General features: G+C 45.7%; 2 protein-coding genes across 6 annotated transcripts in view; one reads left to right on the forward strand and one right to left on the reverse strand.

The window, feature by feature from the left end:
* The first annotated feature begins 1,787 nt into the window (after window positions 1-1,787).
* On the forward strand, window positions 1,788-23,133 carry Usp42 (ubiquitin specific peptidase 42). 3 transcript variants are annotated; one of them, XM_057765640.1, is made up of 18 exons: window positions 1,788-1,929; window positions 6,133-6,379; window positions 7,543-7,743; window positions 9,583-9,693; window positions 10,458-10,560; window positions 11,288-11,355; window positions 11,879-11,949; window positions 12,995-13,077; window positions 13,628-13,739; window positions 14,122-14,262; window positions 14,430-14,530; window positions 15,455-15,608; window positions 15,987-16,715; window positions 16,816-16,910; window positions 17,671-19,140; window positions 19,988-20,289; window positions 21,535-21,582; window positions 22,123-23,133. In XM_057765640.1, exons 2-17 carry the CDS (start codon window positions 6,142-6,144, stop codon window positions 21,540-21,542), a joined length of 3,987 nt encoding a protein of 1,328 aa, XP_057621623.1. In that variant the 5' UTR covers window positions 1,788-1,929; window positions 6,133-6,141; the 3' UTR covers window positions 21,543-21,582; window positions 22,123-23,133. The 3 variants fall into 3 exon arrangements, with proteins under 3 accessions (XP_057621623.1, XP_057621621.1, XP_057621622.1); XM_057765638.1 differs by lacking the exons at window positions 21,535-21,582; window positions 22,123-23,133 and having other exon boundaries at window positions 19,988-21,523; XM_057765639.1 differs by lacking the exons at window positions 21,535-21,582; window positions 22,123-23,133 and having other exon boundaries at window positions 7,549-7,743; window positions 19,988-21,523.
* A 79-nt stretch (window positions 23,134-23,212) lies between these two features.
* The window catches only part of Cyth3 (cytohesin 3), a 107,132-nt gene continuing 104,494 nt past the window's right edge, over window positions 23,213-25,850 (reverse strand). For all 3 annotated transcript variants that reach the window (XM_057765642.1, XM_057765641.1, XM_057765643.1), the window contains exon 13: window positions 23,213-25,685. In XM_057765642.1, the coding sequence (XP_057621625.1) occupies window positions 25,613-25,685 (73 nt within the window). In that variant the 3' untranslated portion in view covers window positions 23,213-25,612. The remainder of the gene's footprint in view (window positions 25,686-25,850) is intronic.

Consider the following 25,850-nt stretch of genomic DNA (forward strand, 5'->3'; position numbering starts at 1 on the left):
TACCAACCTGCCTTTCTTAATAAACCCCAACAGAGAGAGAGGGAGAGAGAGAGAAGAGGGAAGGAGGGAGGGAGGGGGAAACTTCAAAGGGAAACATTTTGAAATACCACAAAGCTAAGATGAATAGCAACAATTTAGTTGCTCAGTTCTTTAGTATTTGGATTTAGTACCTGAAACACATTTGGAAAAGGCAAGCAAAGTACTGAGCCTATCAATGTCAGCTCATATTTGAGACAGGGTCTCACTATGTAGTGTTGGCTGAACTGGATTACAGACATGCTCCATCACATTGAAAAAACTGTGTGTGTGTGTGTGTGTGTGTGTGCATACACACACAATTTGAGAGAGGCTCTCACTCTGTATGTAGTGCAGGCTGGCTTGAATTCATGGTAATCCTTCTGCCTTAGCCCCTGAATTCCAGGATTACAGACATAAGCTACCTCACCTTTTGCAAATCTCTTAATGTTAAAAAGGTCCACGATGGTGAAATTCCAATACCATTCTTTGTAAAGAAGAAAGTTGTGGTAATCTTGACAGGAGATGCTGAATCTGAGCAACTGGGACTCTCTTTCCCCTTATTTCCTCCAAGTACTTCAGCTTTTTGCTCCAAATACATAACAGAAATTTTATAATCAACCTACAGCGACAGTAATAAGATTGGTAGAATGGGTAGGTTTAGGCTTCCTGTCTACAAACACAGGACCTAGAATGGTGAGGTGAGCAGAGCGGGCTGTGGCTGGAACACTTTTAAAAAAAGGAAATGTGGAGTTTGAGTTTTGTTGTTTTGAGACTGGATTTAACTATGTAGCACAGCCTGCCTTCAAATTTGTGATCCTCCTGTCTCAGACGCACCTGTGCTGGGAATCATGGGACTTTCAATACCCAAGCTGAGGAGTTTAACCTCTTTTCTGGCGCAAGGAAGGCTGTGAAGAGGGGAAATACCTTTGGATCTGTGTTTTAAAAAACAAAAAACTGCCCACAATAGTAAAGTGAAACCAGAATGGAGTGCCGGTGGGGTCAATTAGACTAGGCTTAGTGAGTGAGAAGACAAGGGAGTAGTTAGCACCACGGCTCCTTGGATCAGTAGAGTGGAGCGAATTGGTGCTGTAAGGGGTGAAAAACTTGGGTGAGCAGTGAGTGCACTTCAGGGCAGTGTCCTAAATGGACGCCACAGGCAGGCGCTGTAGAGGAGAGGATGCAAGGATATATTACTCTCGTCCAGCCTCGAGACCCAGGAAATAGCACTGAGATGCAAGAGCCCACCCAGTAGCCCCAAACACTGCAGCGCTAAGGCTTAAATGTCGACGGGGTGCAAGAATTGTCCCTTTGCACAGCCGGGCTCCGTAGGGTGAAGAGCGAAGCCTCCGTCGCAGTGATGGCCCGTGGGCCTAACGCTGTCGGCGGGGCCAAGCGCAGGAGAGGCGTCAATCGCCACGGTTGGGAAGCTCAGGTGAGCTCTCGCTTTACTGCCCCACCTGGGGCAGCTCCGGTAACTCCGAACGGAAGCGGCCCCTCCCCGCCCTGCTGCCGGACGACTAGCCAATCAGTGCGCCCCGCCAATCAGCGCGTCGGGCCAATCAGTGTGTTTTCTCCGGCGGCGCCCGGCGCTTAGCTGACGCGCGAGGCCAACCCGCGCCCCGCCGCCCTTGGGCGACGGCCCCTCCCGCGCTTGCCGGGCCCGTTAGCTGCGCGCCGCGCCTCTTGTGCGACGGCCCCTGGGCGGCGGAGGCCGTGGCGGCGGCGCGTGCGGGCGCGGCCCTGGCGCGCCCCCTGGCGGCCCGGCCGGCGAGCTGCGGGTGCGGCGCTGACCCGGAGGCGGCGGCGGCGGTGCCCGGATGGAGGCACGTCATTGTCCCCCGCCGGGCGGCTGGGCTGTGTGCGGCGGCGGCGGCGGCCGAGGGGGATGGAGCGAGTGCCGAGCCGGGTCAGGTAAGCTCCCGCCTCCTTCCCGCTCGCTGCAGGTTGGCGTGGGGCCCGGCCGCGTGTCCTGGCTTCGCGGCCTCAGCCGCCCCGCCACCCTCAGCCGGCCGCGGCCCGCCGGGACTGGCGCGGCCCCTCTCCCGCCGCCCCCTCTACAGCCACCCGGCGGCCCGGGGACCCCACGGCTGCGGAACGGGTGCTGCTGCCGCCCGGCCGAGCCAGGCCCGCGGAGCAGAAGGCGGCGGCCAACGCGGGCGGGAGGGCTCGCAGCGAAGGCAGCGCTGGGGCTGCACGGGGAGGGCCGGACCCCCCTGGTTGCCATGGCCACCGCGCTCCCACCCCCCCCACCGGCCCCAGCCCGCCCCCTCGGCCGGGTGGCCGGGCCGCGCTGCTGCCGTCTGCTCTCGGGCCGCCGGGCGGGTTTGGAGCTGCCGGGGTGGGCGTGTGCACGCCGGGACAGTGTAGCCGGCGTCCGTGGCCCGCCCGTCGCCCCCCGCGTGACTGCCGCCTCCGGCCCCAGGGCGGCCCTCGGAGCTCGGGGCTGGCCTCCCCACCCCCACCCCGCCCCTACCCCAGACAAACTTTCCCACCCGGGCGCGGGCCACTCGGCTTCTCCGCAGAACGCCGGAGTTGCCCACGCCGGAGCGGGCACCCGAAGGAGAGGCGGGCGGCCGGGGATGTTGGGAGGGGGAGGAGCCCCGTAGTTCATTCCCCTCCGAAATAAAGCAAATGTGCCTTCCTCCCTTACGTTCTTTATCTTTGGGGCAGGAAGAACCAACTTACCTGGGAGGGGAAAGGCGGGTGGGAGGGATCGGGTTCAAACGTTTAAAATGAAAATTTGACGGGACCAAAGTTTTACAATCTAGGACTTTAACCTCCCTAGAATGAATACAGTTGAGATTACTTTTGTTGAATAGCTCTTTTATATTGAAGGCCTTAGGGCTTGCTTGTTTGGTTCTTTCAAGTAAATGCACTCAAGTAACAAAAAGTGTTGAGAAACTAGTTAACGCCCCTTTTAAAGTAACTACCCGATTCAGGTTCTCATAGCTGTTTATGGAGGATAACGTTTTTTGCAAAGTGTGAGTCTTAAACATTTGCCTTTACCATGCCACTCATTCAGGTGCATAGGTCTCTGAATAATCAGTTACAGTTGTTTTTACTTAGGGACACTTTCACTTTCTTTTCTGTAATTGAATCAAGACTACAGCAAGTGCTTGATTTGCAAAGGTTTAAGGCTAATCATTCCGTTTACCTAAATATAATTAAAATTCAAGTGGTATCTTTTTAAAGTTTAAGATGGAAATGTTACAAGAACTTGTATTATATTGTTTATGAAGAAGTCGTGTATAAATTTTTCGTGTATGTGTGTCGACCTTATTCCTTCAGTGTGTGTGGAGTGACACAGTGTGTTGTAATACTCCTTTTTTATACTAAAAAGGGTTAACAATAGTCTAGCATTTACTCCCCATCAAAGAGACATAACCAAGTAAAGGTTCTTAGCACTGCACATTTATCCAACTCTGGTCCCTGTTGTGGTTGCTAGATAGTCTTTTAAAATGGTCTCTGGTAACTTTGTATATCATGGGGTGTCAGGAAAAAGGCTCAACTTTCATTGAAGTTACTGTCTTTTTTTTTTTTTTTTTTGGTTTTTCGAGACAGGGTTTCTCTGTGGTTTTGGAGCCTGTCCTGGAACTAGCTCTGTAGACCAGGCTGGTCTCGAACTCACAGAGATCCGCCTGCCTCTGCCTCCCGAGTGCTGGGATTAAAGGCAGGAAGTTACTTTCGTAGTCCTATTTTGAACACTAACTTTCAGAAGCTTTAGTTAGAATAAAGAACAGAAGTCACATGAATCCTGTCTTACACAGTATTGGGTTTTAAGTAAGGTTATCTCTATAAGAGGCAGAGTTTAGTTTGATACTGGATAATTTTAGGGTAAGATTTCATGGGCTGAATATCAAAATGAAGATGATGATGGTTAGTCTTGCCAGAATCAAACAATACCATACTTATTGATGACTAGAATTGTGTTTTTCTGTTAAGCCTACTGCCCCACTTTCCCTAGAATAATGATGTTTTATTTAATTGTTAATCATTGTCTGGAAAGGTTGCTTATCCCAGGAAAATCAAGAACTTTTACTGTTATTAATGTTAATTTACTAAGGATAGATTAGTCTTTCCTTATTACCCAATTTTGACTTTTTTCCTTTAACTCTCCCTCCTGTTCCTTTTTTCCTTCCTTACATCAATACACTTTTTATTTCTGTTTTGCCTGTAGGATGAGAAAAGTTTAAGCTTTTTTGGCTAATAGGTTCAGTCTTTCTTATAAATGAAGGTCATTTATCTTGATTAAATATTCAAATCAGATATAATTGACTTTCTATTTTTATGTAACTGTCCCCACATTGTACTTTAATTAAAACTGTAAACAAGAAGGTTGAAGTTTTAAGAAACAACCTTGTGAGTAGAAGCACATGGTGGCACTGTCACTGAAGTGGCAAGTGCATGAGCGTTTGATGGCCTTCTGTAGAGGCCAAAGTTTAGAGTGCTTCCTTAGTTCAGAGTTTTTAAAGGATTAAATGAGATACCTTATATAAATCACTCAGCACAAACTGGTGCTAAAAGCAAACACTAGTTACTTCCTGTTTGCATGATTTCATTCATTTGTTAACACGTTTGGAAAGCTTTCCCCATGCCAGGTAGGGTGGAGTAAGTTTTTACTGAACAAGGAGTCTTTCTTTACAATGGGTTTCTGACCCAGTCTTGGGGTGAAAAGTGTTGTCAAGGAAACCCTTTAGGATGGGTTTCTAATCCAGTCTTGGGGTGAAAGGAATTGTTACGGAAAGCATGCCAGAGGAGTGAATTCTAGACCTGGGAATTGAAAGTTTACTGGCCAGATGTAGAAAGATGGAAAATAATAGCTTGCAAGAGCTCAAATAGAGCAGGGACTGAAATGGACGAGCCTATGGTGGGAGCGCTCCAGAGACCAAAGCGTGCCACGTCCAGATATTAGGAAGAAGAGCACTACAGGGATGTCTTCTTCAGGGTGTGGCTGCCTGTACCATTCCTTTTTTGTTGTTGTTGTTTTTCGAGACAGGGTTTCTCTGTGACTTTGGAGCCTGTCCTGGAACTAGCTCTTGTAGACCAGGCTGGTCTCGAACTCACAGAGATCCGCCTGCCTCTGCCTCCCGAGTGCTGGGATTAAAGGCGTGCGCCACCACCGCCCGGCGCCTGTACCATTCCTAAAAGTGCTTTTTGGCCGGGTGGTGCAATGGCTAGACAGAAGCCCAGCTGGGTTTCTTGGCTCTGGCTCTCTAGTCCCGGTCACTGACTAGTTTGAGTTGTATTATTACTTCATTGTAAACCTTGCAGGTTTTGACTGAACAAAGGTTCATCATGAAAATTTAGCAAGTTAGTATGTATTCAGCAATTAATATAATGCCCAGTACATAGAAAAAAAAGCTTAATTAGTATATTTGAAAATAAGATTCAGAGAGAATTAAATTTAAACACATTTGTGTTAAAAGTTTGATGCTAGTAAAATTACAGGTTAAATTTTAAAATTTAATCCATATACATAGACTTCTTCAGGAAAATGCATTTCACTGGTAAGACTTTTCTGTAGCTATAATTTTTCAAAACTTCAAATTTCATACAATGGTATTTTAGACTTTGAGTTAAAAATCAAAGCTAAATATTCTCTTTATGTAATTGAGATTTCCTCTGAAATGGTGAAAAAATTGAAATCAAATAAAAAAATTTAAAGTGTAGAATGTTCCTAGCTTTTAAGTAGTAGAGATTAAAAAAAGGTTCTTATTTAAATATATATAATTGTGAATTGAGATGCCTAATTATAAACTGAAAGATGATTTGGGGGATTTGGTATAGGATATGGGTTTTTTTTTGTTGCTGCTGCTGCTTTTGAGACGGTCTTGTATTGAACTCTTGCTCTTCCTGCCACCACCTCTCCAACGCTGGGATCACAGGCTTGCACCACTATGCCGGTCCAGTTTATGAGATATGGGAGATAAAACCTGGGAGATAAAAACCTGGAGTCTAGGCAACATCCCTATCCCCACTAATGTTTTATATTTGGGTGATTTGTTTAAAGAGTTTTAAATGGCTAGTCAAAAATTTCCAAGATACAGTGGCTACTTATGTAGACTGCTTGCCTCACCCTTTGAAACAACAAAGCATACTTTTTGTCTTTTACAGGGTTGAAAAATGACCATAGTTGACAAAACTGAACCTTCAGACCCATCACCCTGTCAGAACCAGCCTGGCAGTTCTGAGGCGGTCTCACCTGAAGACATGGACACAGGCTCTGCCAGCTGGGGTGCCGTGTCTTCAATAAGTGATGTTTCAAATCATACACTTTCTTTAGGGCCAGTGCCTGGTGCTGTAGTTTATTCCAATTCATCTGTACCTGATAAATCAAAACCATCACCCCCAAAGGATCAAGGTATGATTGCAGAATTATTGTCAGGAACTCCTGTGCGAATGCTTGAGGAAGGCAGTGGTTTTCAAGACTGGCACTGTTTGTTTCCTTCTAGTGAGCAATCACTCTCCACCCACCCCCTGCCACTGTTAGCCTGGGTCGCAGATAGGAGGGTGGACTGACTTTAGTTATCGGAATGTGAGTGGTTTTTGTGAATTCCCAATTTATTGAAGGATAAACTTTATCTTGTCCTCAAACTCATTATGTAGCCAAAACTGGCCTGATTTTTTTGCCCTCCTGAGTCTCGTCTCTACCGCCTGAGTGCTAGGATGAGAGGCAGTGCTGGGGATCAAACGCAGGACTTTTTGTGCCTTTTAGGGACACATTCTGTTTACTGAGCTATATCCACAGACTCTTATTATGAAAAGGTATGAGAAAATATAAAGGTAGAATTCTAATGAATTCTTACATAGCCGTCAACCACCTTTGACATGACTACCCACTGACCCTTTCCTCTGTGTGTGTGTGTGTATAAGCACATGTGTCTAGGATGTTGTACATAGTAAGTAGGCACAAACACCCTCTTGTCTTTCCCTGATATTTTAGACAAGTCTAATACTTCACTTGTCTATAAGCAGTTTAGTATGTACATCTTAGAGAATCTTTTCATAAAAATAATGTCTGGGCCTGGAGAGATAGTTCAGGAGTTCAATGTGCTGGCACTTCTTGCAGAGGTCCCAGGTTCACTTCTTAGCACCCCCATCAAGTGAGTCATTACTTGTGACTTCAAGTGGGGGGGCGGTCTTACATCAATCCTCTGTGGCCTTCATGGGTACCAGTGCTTGTGCATACAACATGGGAGCACACACACACACACACACACACACACAAATCCAGTTTGTATTATTTAATTAGTTTAAATGAATACTAACACAGTAAGTGGATTTATATCTCTTAAGATCCTTTCTTTGTATCCATCCCTTGTCTTTGAAAATGATTTGTTAGAGAAGTCAAATGCGAGTGGAGTTATTCTCACCCCAGGCTCTGGACTCGAGTGTGACTTTCTCCTCAGTGTGTGTGGCAGGCTGGTAATGAGGTGGAGGATCTTGACCAGACTCAGGCATGGCTGTGAGTTTTGCTTATGTAGTGTACAAGGCTTTGTTTTTAATTTTTTTGCTCTGTTTAAGTCCTAGGTGATGGCATTGCTCCTCCTCAAAAGGTTCTGTTTCCATCTGAAAAGATTTGTCTTAAGTGGCAACAATCTCATCGAGTTGGCGCTGGGCTCCAGAATCTGGGCAATACCTGTTTCGCCAATGCTGCATTGCAGTGTCTGACCTACACACCACCCCTCGCCAATTACATGTTATCTCATGAGCACTCCAAGACATGTGAGTGCTGTGTGCTCTGGTGTGCATGTGTTCAGTGCTGTGTGCTCTGCTGTGCATGTGTTCAGTGCTGTGCTTTGCTTCCCCACTGCTGTCTTCTCTGAAGTAAACATGAAATAGATGTGGGGTTCCATGTCCGTGGGCATGGCATTTAGCTCAGTGGTAGTATGCTCACTTAGCATGCACCAGGCCCTTGGTTTAATCTTCAATCTGAAAAACAAACAAACAAAAAGCCTAAAACCAGAGTTCCAGGCCATTCTGGCCTACCTGGGACCCTGTCTCCAATAAATAATCAAAAAAAAAAAAAAATTGAAGCTGAAGAAATATTTGTTTGTCTTTATAAAACAAGTATGTTATTTCTCTTGGGTGAGAATGAAATGAATTCATCCTATGCTGGACACAGAAGTTTTAAACACTTCAGAACTGTTTCCTAAGGGATTGTGATATTTAAGCCCTGACCAGCAGGGATGAAGGTTCTATTTGCACCATGCATTTTCAAACACAGGGTATGAGCAGGGTTTTGATTTTGATTATTTATTTATTTATTGAAATTTTTGGTACTGTGGCTTGAACCCAGGTCTCCTTCTTATTAGGCAAATGCTCTATCACTCAACTATACCCTCAGCCCCAGTCTTTACCATTGTGACCATTCTCAGGAATATTTAGTAGTGTCTTCTGATTGTTGTGACTTTTATTTGCACTTCCCTAATTAATAATGAGGGGAAAAATCTTTTATCTTTTTTATTTTTTATTTTTTTCCCTTGAGATAGGGTCCTAGCCCAGGCAGGCCCATGTAGACTGTGTAGTGGAAGATGACCTTGAACTTCTGATTCTCCTGCCTCTACCTCCTGAGAGCTGGGATTACAGGTGTGCATCACCACATCCTGTTCATAGAGTGCTGAAGATAGAACACAGGGCTTCAGCGGTCTGCCAATTACATCTTCAGCCTCCCCCGCCCCTTTAAATCTGTGAACTAGCTGGTTTTCCTGTTGTTGAATTTTGGGGGTTTTATATATTTTGGAACTATTAGACTGAGACTTGTGTTTTCTCCAATAGGTGTCTTTCATCTCAGTGTCTTTTGGAAAGTGTACTATTTGTAGTTCATTACTTTTTATTTTTTATCAGTTAAATCTTCTTTAAGAAATCTTGAACTGGCAGGATGATGCGGAGAATCAGGTTGTTTGCCCCCAGGCCTGACAGCCTGAGTTCAGTACCTGGGGCTCTTGTGGAGGGAGAGAACCGACTCCCACACAGTGTCTTCTGCCTCTACACTGGCCTGTGCGTCCAAACACGTACACATGCAGTAAATAAAATGTAAACATTTTTACTTAGTCTGAGGTCAGAGATATTTTACTCTGTTTTCTTCTAGACATTTCCTTTTTTTTTTTTGAGTCAGTGATTCCTTTTAATTAATTTTTGTTTGTAATGTGAAGTTTTGTTTCTTTTTTCTTTCAGTGCTAGGGATTGACCTCAGAGTCTCACTCATGCTCAGCAAGTGCCTGTCCCTGTGCTGCACAGGTCTCTGCTGCTGTAGTTGTTGACACTCTGTACTCAGAGCAGCCTTCTTCACGGAAAAATCCAGTATTTTCATCTTGCATTTTTACTGTTTAATAAATACCTGACTTTGGGCACATTTCTTCTCTGGTCCTTGAAGTCATCAGTATATACTTTTCACCCAGCCTTCCCAGATAATTAAATGAAAACTAATGATAGCAGCAGCTCAGTGCATGCACATGGTAACTGACACTGTTGCTGCATTCTGGGCATCTGCCCTCATTTCTGATCTACCTTCCTGTTGTATATTGTCACATTTTGCTCATTTGGATTCTCATTATCTTGCAGGCCACGCAGAAGGATTTTGTATGATGTGCATAATGCAAACACACATTACCCAGGCACTCAGCAACCCTGGAGACGTTATCAAGCCAATGTTCGTCATCAATGAAATGCGACGTAAGTTTCAAATGCAGTAGCTCCTGTCGGTCGGTACTCCATGTCTAGTTATTTGTTGTCGTCCAGATCTCCTCCCTTTTGTATTTTGAGATAGGGGCTCATTCTGTAGTCCATGCTGGCCCCAAACTCACGGCACTCTGCCTGCATCATCCTCCCAGGTGCTGAGATTGTAGGTGTACAACACCATTCAGGGCTTGTATAGAGTTTTCTTACACACTTCATGTTTTTTGAGACAGGGTCTCCTGTGTCCAAGCCTGGTCTTGAACTTTCTTTGTAGCCAAGGATGGCTCTGAACACCTGATTTCTACATCTCAAGTACTAAAGCATAGGCAGGCCTGTACTCTCATGCCCAGCATATCAATGTGCTTTTTGTACTATATCTTTTTATCATTTTAATTAGCCAATTTTGTAATAACAATCAATATAGAACTCATTCAGGGTAATTAGAAAGGTATATGGTTATACAGTGACAAGCTATAATCTTTTTGCCTAAAAAGTTGTTGAAAATAAGAGATGCTCTGGGTGTGGTGATGCACACTTGTGATCCCAACCCTTGGGAACTAAAGTCAGGGTCATCAGGAGTTCAAGGTCATCTTCAGTTAGTGCAGTGTTTGATGCCTGCCTGAGATCCATAAGACTCAGCCTAAAAAAATAAGGTCATTCAGAGATTTTTCCAGGGACATAGTTCAAGGTGTAGCTTTTAGGGATGTCACCATGGCACAAGATATGTAATAATAAGGCCTGTCTTTCTTCAAATCTTACAGGTATAGCTAGACACTTCCGTTTTGGAAACCAAGAAGATGCCCATGAATTTCTTCAGTACACAGTTGATGCCATGCAGAAAGCATGTTTAAATGGCAGCAATAAGTAAGTACAGCAGAGTCGATGTCGGTTCATGACGTCATGCTTTCAGCTTTTCTCTTTGAAGGTTCCTTTTCCTGATTTGCACTACTGTAAAAAGACTAAAAGTCAGGAGATGGACTTATTGTAACCATCCAAATTTGTTGATCTTAACATGCTGGGTAGTAGTCTTGCTGCTGTTTAGTTTCCAGGTCTGATTCCAGCTGCTTTTCCTTTTAGCAATGCCTAATGCTTTCCATGTTCATCTCCAGACTCGGAAATCTGCCCTCCACACCCCCTTTAGTTATCAGTTCTGTAGCTTCTTAAAACTCAAATGCAGACTCGGGAAGACTAGGAAAGATCCCAACCTACCTGTTGTGTTCCAGACACCTGTACATGTTCCTCTTTGCTCTTTTGTCTCAAGTCTTAAGGATTGGTCTGGGTACTGTTAGTGTTGAACAGAGGAAGGTGCTCTGCCTTTAACTCCCCTTGCCAGGCCTCAGCAAAGAAAGAAGCGCAGGTTTGTAAAGAGCATCTTCTCAGTTCTCTACCTCAAGTCCCATCATAGCAAGTCCTTGCATCCTTCACCAAGTCCTCACAGTGGGATAGTCTCCAGCTGCCACGCATTTCTGACGTCATCATCTTTTGTGATTCTCCTCCGAATCGTTGTTCCTTTATAAACATAGATGCTTTTAAAATCTGGCCACAGTATTTGCCGAGCTCTCCTCTATGTCCCTATTTGGATGTTTTTCAGATTGGACAGACACACCCAAGCTACCACCCTAGTCTGCCAGATATTTGGAGGATACCTAAGATCGCGAGGTAAACTTTTTTTGAAGGTTCATCATAATATACATACTTATGGTTTTAAAATGCAAACAGTAGGGGTGGGTAATAATGAAAAGATCACAGGTCCAACCAGATTCAGTACATCCTTCTGGTACTTGTTATGCACAGATGAGCTGGGGCATACTGTGCATAAGCCCTTCATACTTCTCTTCCTGCTAGAAAGCTTACGGGTGCAGTCAGAGCTCCATCTCATCTCCTGTTGAGGGATAAGTGTCTGTTTTGAGAGCATTCATAATCAGATACCTTCGTGTGTGCCATTGCTTGTGCAGAGTGAAGGCTTCTGATTTCTGAATCATAAAGTATCTAGAGGTTATAGCAGTTTATATTTCAGCCAGTGGCTTACAGGGGCTAGGATTATGGCACTTCTACCCACAGTGTGAGAATTTACTTACATCCTTTTCGCTTAGTACTCTTAGTTCTTTATTTGGAAATATATTCTGTCCTATCAGTAGCCGGTAAGGCAAGAACTTACTGTTCATATTTTCTTTTATTTCAGTCAAATGTTTAAATTGCAAGGGTGTTTCAGATACCTTTGATCCATATCTGGACATAACATTGGAGATTAAGGTGAGCTCAGCACTTAACAGTAGTGAAGTTAAAAACATCCTTTGTAGCCTTGGTGTTTATACATTTTCATATCAATCAAACATAGATGGTTGTTACTCTTTGAAACTTTAGCTCATTGAATTTTTCACACTCCTGGCTTTTATTGTTTGGAGCTTTTGTTTTTCTGATTACAAATGTAGTTCTGTACTTGCTAAACAAAGAAATAATGCATAGAAATGTAAAACCTGTCCCTCGGAATTTTTTGGTTTTTTGAGACATAGTTTCTCTGTAGCTGTGGAGCCTGTCCTGGAACTAGCTCTTGTAGACCAGGCTGGCCTCGAACTCACAGAGATCTGCCTGCCTCTGCCTCCCGAGTGCTGGGATTAAAGGCGTGCGCCACCACCGCCCAGCTCAGAGTTTATTCTTTAGTGGTGTGATCTATGCTGCTCCACAATAGATTGCTTGCTTTTTAAAAAATACTTTGAAACTTCCATATATGTGTGTCTGTGTGAGTGTATGTTGTGTGTGTGTGTGTGTTGGGGGGCTACCTGCAGAGGCCAGAACAGGGCATCGGACCCACTGGAGCTGGGGTTACAGCTGTGAGCAGCCTTTCTGGGTGCTGCAAGCACTCTTAGCCTCCGAACCATCTCTCAAGCCCTAGATTGCTCTCTTTTATGAAGATGGTTTATGATTATCCCTTTACCTGTCTGCTGTTTTCATTTGATTCTGCTTGGAAGCCTTGTTCTCTGGACACTTGCATGGTGGGTCTAGAAAGTAGATATTCCATAGTTTACATGCCTGGTTCTTGATGGTTTCTTTTTTAGGCCAGTGTAAGTCAAACTGCAGTCTACTTTGTTCTGTTTAATCTGCTTGTCTTTAAAATGGGGGCATAATTTTTTGTGTAGTTGTATAAAAGTAGATACACGATAAACAGTAACAAAAAATCACGTGAACATTTCCTGTTGCTTTTCTGCCCAAGGATAGGGGTATGTGTGTGTATATTTGTCTGTCCATCTCAACCCCTGGCGGTGCGCATGGTGACATGAGGTTTGTGCCCATTTCCTAGGCTGCTCAGAGTGTTACCAAGGCATTGGAGCAGTTTGTGAAGCCAGAACAACTGGATGGCGAAAACTCGTACAAATGCAGCAAGTATGATTGGGTGACAGTGTTCCTGCCCTCTTTCGGGAGAGGGCTTTGCTCTCCTGTGATTATTCTAATTTAGAAATTGACTCCATTTTCAGTGCTTTTTAGGTGATTTTCTTTTTCTCTGTTTTTCGTTTGGGGTATTGGATATGAAGTCCAGAGTCTCACATGGGTTAGGCAAGTGCCCGACCATGGAGCTGCATCCTACCCCAGTTTAATGTTATCAGTTACTGAGCGTTTTGAATTCTTTTTTAAAGGCAGGGTCTTTTACTGTTTTGAATTTTAATCTTCCTGAATAGTCAGCTTACATATCTTTCTATGTATGTGGGTGTTGTGGAGGAGTGAGCCTGGGGCCTTGTCCATACTAGGCAAGTGCTCAACCACTGGCCCACACCCCCAGCCCTCCTGGAATTTCTAATTTTACTATTTTGACTGCTGGTTTAAAGAGTTGGTTTGCTGTTCTTGTTTTAAAATATTAACTTAGGGTGTTTTAGACAAATAAAAACTATGTTAACTACACTAAACATTCCAACCCTTCCTTCCTGTGTGTTTCAAGGTGCAAAAAAATGGTTCCAGCTTCAAAGAGATTCACCATCCATAGGTCCTCTAATGTTCTCACTATTTCACTAAAGCGCTTTGCCAACTTCACTGGCGGGAAAATTGCTAAGGTATATACATGATTTGTAGGTTTTTTGTTTTTTTTTTAATCACTGTACATTGAATTTTTCCTTTTCCTTCCGAATTAGTGGTGAAAGTGGCCAAGATACAGTAACATGCAAGAGTTGTAACACGTGCTTGAGTCACTTGGTCATGAGTGATGGCTGCAGCTGTCACTGTGAGGTTTTATTGAAGATTCACAGTGTGGGTCCTAATTTATGACCCATAAAACAATGGGATTGCCCTCAGCTCTCTTCTATTCTGTTCGTTGGCTTTCTGGGGTCAAGGCTTCTAGGTCTTGAACACCCTCCTTATGTGTACGCCTGTAGCTGAAAACATGGGCCACCTGTGTCTTCAAAAATAACAGTCCTAACTCTTTCCGTTTATTTTTAGGATGTAAAATATCCTGAGTACCTTGATATTCGGCCCTATATGTCTCAGCCCAACGGAGAGCCAATTATTTATGTTTTGTATGCTGTGCTGGTACACACTGGTTTTAACTGTCATGCTGGCCACTACTTTTGCTACATAAAGGTATGCTGCCGGGCAGCTAGTAAGTTTTCTGTGGGATAGCACTGAGTTCATGGGGTCAGCAGTGGAACTTTTACAGTGAAGGGTGATGGTCTGTTTCTCTTAGGTGTTTTTTGACTGTGGGCCTTGACATCAGACTAAATCCAGCCTCTTTGTGGTTTCTTTGACAGGCTAGCAATGGCCTCTGGTATCAGATGAATGACTCCATCGTGTCCACCAGTGATATTAGATCGGTGCTTAACCAGCAAGCTTATGTACTCTTTTATATCAGGTATTGACTTGAAAACAAGTTGTTAGCTTTGCTGTTGGATCAATTTCTCTTCCTTTCATCAACATACTTAATTTTGAGCTGTCTTTTAAACAGCGAGTTAAAGATGAATTGCCATGTGTTTAAGCCTGAGGTCTTTCTGAGTACATGTAATGAGTTTGCTGTTAGCTTCTTGTTCACTGACAAGTATAGAAGGAGGGACAGCAGCCCTGAGGAGGCAACTGAATGGCCTGGGACTGTGGAGGCCATGGGAAGGGGGCTCTGTGCCCTTGTGCTCTCCGTCAGTGCCTCCCCAGCAGTCAAGCTCTGCCAGCACTCGCGCCCACTGTCTGCTGTTAGCTACAGGCTCGTAATGCACCAGTTCTATTTCTGAAGAAATATGATAGAGGCTCCACGTTGTCTCCTCTACTGGGTACTTGGGGTGGAACCCAGGATCTCAAACATGCAAGCCAGGCCTTCTATCGGCCACATTCTCAGTCCCTCAAAATATCCCCAGATATTCAACCATGACAGAATGACCATTTCCATGTCTCCAAAACAACAGCAATAACAACAAGAAACCCACACTGAAACCAACATTTCATTGACCTAGTTGGTGCTGGGTGTGGTGGTGGACACCTTTAATTCTAACAGGCAGAAGCAGGTGGATCTCTTGTGTTTGAGGCCAGCCTGGTCTACACACCCAGTTCCAAGATAGCCAGAGCCATGTAATAATATGTCTTGGGGGTGGGGGGCTCATTGAGTCAGTTTCTCGTGTCCTGTCTCAGCACCCAGCCTAATAGGGGTGGTGATGTGTAGTTCTGTCCATGAGACATGGAAGTTCGATATCCCATTTCTGTCTGACAAGCTAGGTACTGTTGAATTTGTAACTACATCTTCTGAGGAGATGTCTTTCCTCATACAAGCCATTTTATTCTTTGTCCCCAGGTCACATGATGTGAAAAATGGAGGGGAACCTGCTCATCCCACCCATAGTCCTGGCCAGTCCTCTCCCCGTCCAGGAATCAGTCAGCGGGTCGTCAACAACAAGCAGGCAGCACCAGGGTTTATTGGACCCCAGCTACCTTCCCATGTCATGAAGGTAACTCTTGAGTTAGGAAAGCGAGTCCCAAACCTGGCCTCACTGACGGAGTTGCCTCATCTGCTGCCTGAGGTCACTGTAGCCCTTTATTACAAAACGCCTCAGGGTGGGGGGATAATCCAGTGGCTGCTTAGGGCGTGTGTAGAAGACCCCTCTTACTGTGAACTCCCACACTCCTTTAGACTAGATATTTGGGTTCCTAATTGAAGTTGGACTCAGGGAAGTAAAATTCTGGGGGACATTTTGTTCATGTCTGGGTCATCTTGGGAGTGTGGCAGTGTGAAAGGAAGCTGCTGATAAACAGCAGAGGGGAAGCCTGTCAGTTACAAGTGCACTGTGTCTGGAGTACTGACCCAGCTGTTCTCTTCCTCCTTGTAGACTACACCACACTTGAATGGCACCTCGCCAGTGAAAGACACGCCAAGTAGTTCAATGTCAAGCCCTAACGGAAACACCAGCGTCAATAGGGCCAGTCCTGTTAATGCCTCTACTTCTGTGCAAAACTGGTCTGTCAGCAGGCCCTCAGTTGTTCCAGAGCACCCCAAGAAACAAAAAATTACCATCAGTATTCACAACAAGTTGCCTGTTCGCCAGAGTCAGGCACAGCTGAATAACAACCTCCATGGCCCTTCGCTGGAGGCCCCTAGCAAGGCAACACCCTCCTCCACCATCACTAACCCTTCTGCAATACAGTCTACCTCGAACGCATCCATGACATCTGTTTCCAATAAAGTAGCAAAAGCAGTTTCCCCCAGTGAACCCTGTTCTAAGCCCATGGTGAACGGCAAGGCTAAGGTGAGCTCCAGTGTGCTGGTCCCCTATGGGGCTGAGTCCTCAGAAGAGTCTGACGAGGAGTCGAAGGGCCTGGCCCAGGAGAATGGTGTAGACATGATGGCCAGCACTCCCTGTGCCAGGCCAGAAGCTAAAGATGAGGACAGTGAGGCTTCCCCTCATGAGCCACAAGAATCCGTCACGCTAAATGGTGCTAATAGTGCAGGCAGCGACTTGAGAGAGAACGGCCTAGCATTTGACAGTGCCAGCTGTCAGGTCCAGCCCGACATACACACAGAAAACCTCTTTTCCAAACTTAATGGTCTTCCTGGAAAGGTGAGTGGCAGGGAGGGAGGTCTCCAGCCTCATAGCTTAGCTGGATTTCATGAGGCATGGCGCTGGCCACTGGATCTGAAGCCCCTCTGTTTCACTGTAGGTGACGCCTGCTCCTTTACAGTCTGTTCCTGAAGACAAAGTCCTTGAGACCTTCAAGCTTACCAACCAGGCAAAGGGCCCATCGGGTGAAGAGAGGTAGGAGTGGTGTCAGTGAGTGTGCCAGTGCGAGTGAGCACATCAGATAGTGCAAAGAAGGGCACACTCATCTGTGGATCTTGTCAGCTTCCCTCTTAGAAGAGTAAAATACCAGGCTGGCAACTAGGAGTCAGGATCCCTTGATGGGTTCAGCTGAGATGTCCTCGTGCACACCCTCTTACAGGTTCAGTGGTGTTCTGAAACATTTGATTTGAGACAGGGACTCCAACTCCCTGTGTAGCTGAAAATGGCCTCATCCTGACTGCTGGGATGTCAGGTGTGAACCAGCACACCTGTCCTACGCAGTGCTGAGGACAGAACCCGGGGTGTGTGTGTGCTGGTGAGCAGTACCAACTGCGTCACAACCCTTAGCCCCTGGACTTTTTTAGGGCTGGCCTGGAACTTACTATGTAGATCAGGCTGGCTTCTAATTCTTGTCCATTTTCCCAAATGCTGGGGTTACAAGTATGTATAGCTACCATTCCTGGCTTCGCTTAGCTCTTGAGATGAGTTAAGACACTTACCTAAAAGTGTGAAGTGTCTACGACTATAGAATTGTGAAAATAGGAGGTAGTCCTGATAGAAATTGTACTTTTTACTTAATGAGGGAAAAGAAAAACTTGGTTTCCAGGAGTGATAAACTCGATGCTGTGTTTCATCAGTTGTGCTCAAAGTACAGACTGTTGAGTGGAGCTGTCCCACGGTCCTGCGGGTAGTCGGGCTAACCATCACTCTGTTTCTTTGTTTTGATGGTCTGTAGTTGGACTACAACAGGGGAAAGCCCCCCAAAGGACCCTGTGCCACAGCTGGATCCCATCGCTGATGAGAAAGGTTCTCTCGAGACACCAGAGGCAGTTACCAATGGGAGCATGAAGACCCCTACAACCATGTCACTCCTGGAGCCCACCATCAACTGTACCAAAGAAGACTCCTCTATTGTCTCAGCTATCTCGGCTAACCCTGCGGAGGTTCCGCCCTCCGGCACTGCTCCTTGTAACACCACCGGTACTACCTTGGGGGATACCCCACTGCCCGAATTGTGTGACCCTGATGACTTGACTACCAACCCGAGCCAGCCACCCCAAGCAGTGAAAGGGGAAATAGCTGAGAACACGCAGGACTCCACTTTGGCTGAAGCAGTAGAGAGACTGAGTCCGGCTCCCTCAGTACTCACAGGTGAGGGCTGTGAGCAGAAACTCTTCCTTTACCTCAGCACAGAGGGCTCCGAGGAGGCAGAAGATTCATCTAGAAGCTCGGGGGTCTCTGCAGACACAATTCCCCCTCCTCAGCCTGACTGGACCACCAGCTCTTGTGAAGGGGCTGCTGAGCAGGTTTCCGGGGAGAGAGGTGATGGAAGCAAGGTGGGACCCAAAGTTGAGGAGCCTTCCCCAGCTAAGGCAAAGGTGAGCAGCCTCCGGAAAGTGGGTCGAGGACATTATCGAAGCCGAAGAGCGCGCTCCTCCAGTGGGGAGCATGGGAGGGACTGCAGGGCCCGGACGGAGGACCACCACCATAAGAAGCGACGCTGCTACAGTCGAGAGCGGCCCAAGCAGGAGCGCCACCCCGTTAATACGTACTGCAATGGGGGCCAGCACCTGGGCCATGGTGACAGAGACAGCCCTGAGCACCGCTCCTTAAGCAGATACAGCCACCATCACTCACGGGTTAGGAATGGCCCAGAGCAGGACTGGAGCCGGTACCACCATTCGGAAAATGAGCATGCTTGGGTCAGGGAGAGATTCTACCCAGACAAGATGAGGTGGGACAAATGCAGGTATTACCACGACAGGTACACCCCATACACGGCCCGAGAGTGGCGACCTCTGCGTAGTCGTGAGCATGAACGCACAGCTCAGCTTGGGCGTCCACACAAAGACAGCTACTGGGGCCGGAAAGGCTGGGAGCCACAACCTCGGGGGAAGGAACGGCCCCACTTCCATAGCTCACGAGAGGCCTCAGGCCTTGCCCTGTCCATCGAGAGGCATCCCCAAGAGAAGGCCATGCTGGCTGTGCAGGACAGCAACCACAGCTTACCTGATCGCTTTCACGAACACGAAAGTGTCAAGTCAAGGAAACGGAGGTATGAGACTACAGAAAATGATAGCCGCCTAGAAAAAAAAGCCCACAAAAATCTGGAGAAGGATGCTTTAGAAGAGCCAAGGGCGAAGAAGCACAAAAAATCTAAGAAGAAAAAGAAGTCCAAAGATAAACACCGGGATCGAGATGCCAGGTGAGGCCTGGAGAAGGGGATCCAGTGGCTGAGCTTGGCGTGGCCACGGTGCTTGCGTGGCCAGCTCTGTCCTGACAATACCACGCCAGGGGACTAGATCTTGTTCTACCAGTTTGTTTTTGTTTAATCACTGGAGTTCTGAGATTTGGTTGTTTTACATATCTCTAAAGTTTCACAAAGCTTTTAATTTATTGGACTCTAACAACTCTCCGAGGCCTGACACACATCATGATATTTTTGTATCTGTTGTATTTTCTTCTCTGCCTGATTGGAGTGAGCTTAGGATACACCATTTATTTCTTTGATGTTTGTCTCCTATTTAGGCCACCATTACCCATTTTAATTCTAAATGTGTATATATATATGTATATGTATGTATGTATACACACACACACATACACACAGAGGCCCTGTCTGACCTCAAACTTAGATCCTTCTGCCTCAGTGTCCCCAATGCTGGTATTTTATAGGCTGTGTGTCATGCATGTGATTGGTTTGTGTCACTTAGGAGTGGCAACTGTCTTAATTTGTCTGATTCATGAGCATGAATGAAGTTTTGTATCTTTTAGCTGATATCACTTACCATGAAAACTGGGTGAGATGGCCATAGCCATTTGTAAACAGCAGCAGGTCACAGTTGAATGTGCCAAGTCTGGCTAGGGCAAAGCCGTGCTGAGGACCATGATGTTGTATTTGAAGACCTTGGTCTTAAAACTTGTTTCCATGGGAAGAAACAACATGTTGGCAGGAGAAATGTGCCCACAGATACATAGCTAGTGTTCCAGGGAATGGGGAGCCAGGATTGCAGTTTTTCCCTGGGGCTGAACTCTGGCTGCTTCTTCTGCAGGCATCAGCAAGAATCCGATTTTTCGGGAGCATACTCTGATACTGACCTCCATAGACATCGGAAGAAGAAGAAGAAAAAGAAAAGACATTCGAGGAAGTCAGAGGACTTTATTAAAGATGTTGAGATGCATTTACCGAAGCCCTTGAGCTATGAGGCTGTCGGCCATTTCCGGAGAACAGAGGGCACCTTCCTGCTGGCCGATGGCCTGCCTCTGGAAGACAGTGGCTCTTTCCGGGAGAAATCTAAGCATTTAAGGATGGAAAGTCGGCCTGACAGATGTCATCTGTCAGAGTATGGCCAGGGTAAGAAGACTGGGAATTAAGGACACAGCTCTTTGAGTAACGTGTTTGGGAAAGGTAATGAACACAGAGATGTAAGGGGGCACAGAATGTTATGAGTTGACTCAAGATGCCCTACAACAAGATCCTCCCTATGAGCAGAGGTATGGTGTGACCTCTGTTGAAGGCCTGAGTTGCATGGAGCTGGGCCCAGTGTAACCTGTGGAACTTAGAGTGTCTGTATGTGTCACACAGTAGAGCTTTGGCTTTTAAAGTATTCTATGCTTGTGTATGTTTGTATGCGCCTACTTGTACATCTGTGTGTATTGTGTTAACTTCTGGACCCCTAAAGGCCCTAGTGTACTCCAGTTGCTAAGTCATAAATCAGTAGTGTGGTCTCTAGAGACGTATCTTTCTTGTGGGGCTATGGTACCCTTCAGGCTGCTGTTTTCTGAGGTGATTCTTGCTGGATCCTTTTTGAGTAGTTCAGGGTGAGTTCCACTCCCCCATCTGAGTGCCAGTGTGCGTGGATGCCCCTTTCTCTTCCTACCATTTTTTAATGAGCTTTTCCTTTATATAGCATTTGGCTTGTAAAATACGTATGGGATAGGAATGTCAGTGGGGCCAGAGCAGAGGCTGGAAAACTGTAGCCCTGTGGCTACAGCCTAACGTGCAGTTCAGGGTGGCTCTCACAAGTACTGAGTATAGTAGTATTTGTTCAAGTGAAGCACTGTGTGGAATCAGGTTTTGGCTGAAGTCCATGTGTTGTGTTGTGCTGTTTTGAACCACTCAGTAGAGGTAAGACATGGCCTGTCCCATTGAAATGATTTTCATCATCTGGCCCTTGCTATAAAAAGCTTGTCATTTCTGCCCCAGACACCCAAAGATGATGGTCATGAATAAAAGGCGTGTGTGTTGCTACAGATGTGTTGGCCCTGAGTGGAACCTTTTGCTCTTTGGCAGGCCACACGCACACTGCATCAGGTGGTCTCAAACTGGTGGCTTGTTTGCAGCTACTCTGCACCTACACTTCTTCTGACCACCACTGACCCTTTCTCGTAAACTCCAGTTCTTCCTCACATAAGAATGTGCAGCTGTATGCTGGGGCAGACCTGGTCCTTGGGCATGGCTCTTGAACATCCTCTGTTGGGAGTTCTTTGTAGCACTGCCAAACCAGTGTCTGCTTGCTCATCCTGTAGGAGTGACTTTTCCTGCAGTCAAGTCTTCAGGTACACACACGTTAAATTGTTTCCTCACTTTGCCTTCCAGGTGATTAACGCCCCAGCCTCATAACAAAAAAAAAAAAAAAAGATTCTGGTAAGCAGTTTTCTTGTCTGTGTTTTGGTCATTTGTAAAAGTTCTGAGTGGATAGAGGTGGGTTTCCTTCTGAAGAAAAGATTGGAGTCCTGGGGTGTCTGTGACACTCACTTGTATCCAGACATGGAGTTAAGTATCTGAGAGCAGAGAGGAGTCATATAGGTCAGAGCCGTAGCCTGGGTCCTAATTGCTGGTGTTTTATTGTATGGCCCTGAGAGACAGGAAACTCATAACCCACACTTGGTGAAGCAAAAAGGAGTCTGTCCCGTCCAATCTGCAAAGAGGGCTTTAAAATGAGCTGCTACAGAAGCTCAATTTGCAGCTAATTAATGGGCTTTGTCAATGTCAGGAAGACAAAGACTTTAAGCCTCTCCAGCTCTGTCAAAGTGGAATCTGAGGTCTGAGGCGATTAACAGCTGAGGGGCCCAGCAGATGGCGCCTCCCAGTTGAGGAAGGTAGAGAACTCATTTAATGGGAGCACACCCAGAGCACATGAGACAAGCCTCCATTCAGCTAACGCCTGTACCTCTTTTCTTTCAGATTCAACATCTTCAACAGAAGCCATCCCCAACCCAGCTTAAATTATAAACATAGAAAATAACTTTGTCCAAACTGCGTGGTGCTTCTTTAGTAAATACTGTACAGACTTTACCATGGACAACTTTTTTTTTCCTTCAGTTTTTACCTTTTCTTAATTGCCCTTATTCCAAATGGATTCTTTGTACACTGCTGAATATTGTAAATTACCGTGTACATAAAACCACACTGAAAATAATGCCCTGGAATAGACCATCTCAGATGCTGCTTAACTACAGACTCAGGTTGACTACTTGTATTCCATGTAATGTTCCTCCAAGCTAGACATCTGGTGCACGGCCAACGGGAACCATGAACTTCAAAAGGACAAAACAACAGTGCGTCTATTTAATTTAAAGACTTATTTAAAAACCCAAGCTCTCATCCAGACCTTCGAGGGCTTCCTCTGCAATGTCTGATACTAGAAACTAATTTGCTTCACATTTTAGTTGTATTCAAGATTTGAAGATGTATTTTATAGACAAGTTCTGTTTTTGAACTTTGTGGAACTATTCCAATCAATTTACCAGTTATGATGAGTATTTGCATTATGAATGTATAATCCAGACATTATTTGTAAAGCCTACAGTATGTTTTTATTACCTTAACACTTTTTATACTGTGTCTTGTCTCGACAATATGATATTGGAGTCTGAGTCGTCAGCTTGATCCCTTCAAGTTTCTAGTTACAGACAAAAATCATACTGTGATTTTATTTTTAATACGGATATGCTATCAAACTGTGATACACTTTAATTCACTGGTCCTGCATCAGGAGACGGGAGTGGGGAAAGACTGTATTTAATACAGTGTGTATCTGAATAATCTGTATGGTTTATACAGTTTGTGTTGTTCAGAGATGTCTAAAGTTGATCTTTGTTTTTTTAAGATTAAAAAAGCACTTGCCCCACTGTATATACAGCATGTAAGATTTATATAGTATATAAATGGCAGCAAATTAAACTACTCTGTCTCAGTTTTACTCTGTTCTCCATGAGCTCACAGCCACGTCTGTAATGAAGAATTGAGTCTGAGGCAGTTGTGTCTTAGCAGTATGTTTTTATTTGGGAACATAGTATTTGTAATAGTTCTTGACAGCTGTAAGCCCTCCAATTTACTAGCTATTTGCTTTGCAATAAAATAGCCAGAAATTCTGATATCAACATTAATAGGATATTTCTTCATGCAGGTTGTAGGAGTATGTACATTGTATAACAAACACTGCAGAAATTAATACATATGTACATTATTTACATAGTAACTATTTATTGTAAATAGAAATGTTTTCTAAGATAAACAGAAACATTTGTGGTTTCTGGTCTGTAACAGACTGAACTTGTCAGCAAAGCATAGTGTGACATGAAGCACAGAAGGTTGCTCCTTCTCAACAGCTCCTGGGTAGACTGGGACCACGTCACTCAAAGTGTTCCGACACCTCCAGGGCCAGTCCACTTACACCTGAAAATGACAACCAGGGCCCAGCAGGACAGGAAATGGTCTTTGGCCAGAGTCGGGCTTAATGCTTCGATGAGTGCAGACAGAGGGCATGAGTATAACTGAGCCTCTGCAAGCCTTGGAAGTAGCCAGATGCCCTTGGGGTTAACACTGTCACAACATAACCTGAGTTAGGTGACTCCATGTGGATACTCTGAGAGCCAGTAACTTAGGATTCTTAGCACCAACAGCCGTCAGGCAAAGTCCCCTCAAAGATGACTATGGCATTAAAGACACCATCCTCAACATCCAACAGAGCTCTGTGTCCCCAGGACCATACCTGGGTTGGACATGAGAAGGCAGATTCACCAGAGTCTTGATGGAAGGGATGTGAGTTCCCACTCATATCCATACACACAGGTGCCCAATCAGCAGCAGGTTCTGGTCTGAGGTGGTAAAGGCTTAGGAGTAGGGATCATGGAAGACGGGAAGCCAGGCTACATTCACACCAGCCAGGCAGCTCAAAGGTTTCAAATCTGAGGTATTAATAAAAACCTAGAAGCTTGGGAATAAACCAAAAGATGAGCAATCTGGTACATGAGAGAATTTCGGCCTTTGCCACCACCACCACCCCACAAAAATCTTATGTGACAGCTACCTCTGAGGCAATGAGCCTCAAGACAGCTCACAGAAAGTCATGTCTGAGTGCATTTGGTTGAAGGTTTTCAAGGACCATTGGGATGCAAGCTCCAGGGGTGTCTGCACAGACAGACCAGGGAAGCAGTTTGGCAGGGAAGACCATTTTCCAAACAAGCCACACACAGCCTCAAAAGGGTCCCCCAAATTATGAATGGGCCACCCCAGAAGTGCAACAGAAGAGGTCCGACCACTTTATCCAGTCTCAGCCCAAGCACACAGTGCCCTGAAATCACCCTGGTATATACAGGGTTCTGTGTGCCACTGGCTTCTAAGTGCCATTTTCAGCTTTTTCCTCCTTAAAAGGGATGCCAAATGTTGGACACCTGGCACTACCAGAGGCTATGTTGGCTACTTCTGGTTGCTTATACCTAGACACTACATCAAAATAGTGGATCTAGTTACTGTGTCAGTGAGCACTTAACTAAAAGTTTGAAACAGCAAGCAACAAAAGTACCGAAGCCAACATGGGCCATGTGCAGATGGACCACATAGAACTTTCATGTGTGATGGTCAGACACATAAACGGCCTGTCTGGAGGGAAAGGACTCTTATCTGCCAAGCCTCAACACTGACAGGATGAACATCCTGAGCCATAACCATATTTTAGTGATTTGTCTTAGAGAAGCACGTGAAGGGAAGTGACAGCCCACACCTGGAGTCTCCCAAGCATACTGGTCCTCATGGTTACCCCAGGGCCTTGTCACCCAGATTGGCTGCCTGTGCCCCACCTGACACATCAGGCCCCCAGCTGCTCCCACTCAAATGGTTGGAGGCTACATATATAGACTGTGCTCAGTGCACAGTATATACTTGTGTCCAGGAGTTAAGTTTATAGCTGCCATTCTAAAAATACTACTGTTAGAAATTAAGCATCTTTCATTATAATTTTCAGAATATAAAAGGCATATAAAAGCTATAATCCTATATATCTGAGAAAAATTCTGAATAAAAAAAGTGGTAGGTTTTCCTTTCCCATTTTGATATAAAACAGCGACTTCTAGAACAGCTAGTGCTGCCCAAAAGAGCAGGTGTGGCATGGTGTGGGCTGAGGCTCTGGCTCCAGAAAAGGAGTCCCGTGTGGGCTGTGCAGGTCCTGAGGCTGGGTCACCAGGTACTGTGTGGACAAGGGTCCCCAAAGGTCAACGCCAAGGCAGTGGCAGGAAGGAAACACTCACAGCTGACCAACATCCCAGAGGACAAGGCTCTGGGGGCTTGGGCCTTGGCTAGCTGCTCTGGAGGACCCATGGCACCACACTGCCCCCTCGTCCTGCTGCTTGTGAGTAGCCGGTGCGTCTGCTGTGGAGTCTGGGTCTTGGCACATCTATTTCTTATTGGCAATCCTCCTTTTCCTCGTGGCCAACATGTCATAGAATGGGTCCCTACTGATGCTCGCTCTGGGGAGAAAGGAAGATAAGTGGGTTGTGACTGCAGGTTTAGATGTCCAGTCCCCCTCACCCCACAGCACCAAACACGCAGCAGGTACAGGTCTGGAGTAGCCTGACAGTACAGGGATCTAACATGCACATGTGTGCTCACACCCCTGCTCCCCGTGGGCCTGG

This window comes from Chionomys nivalis, chromosome 3 (assembly GCF_950005125.1).
Source record: "Chionomys nivalis chromosome 3, mChiNiv1.1, whole genome shotgun sequence".
NCBI lineage: Eukaryota > Metazoa > Chordata > Mammalia > Rodentia > Cricetidae > Chionomys > Chionomys nivalis.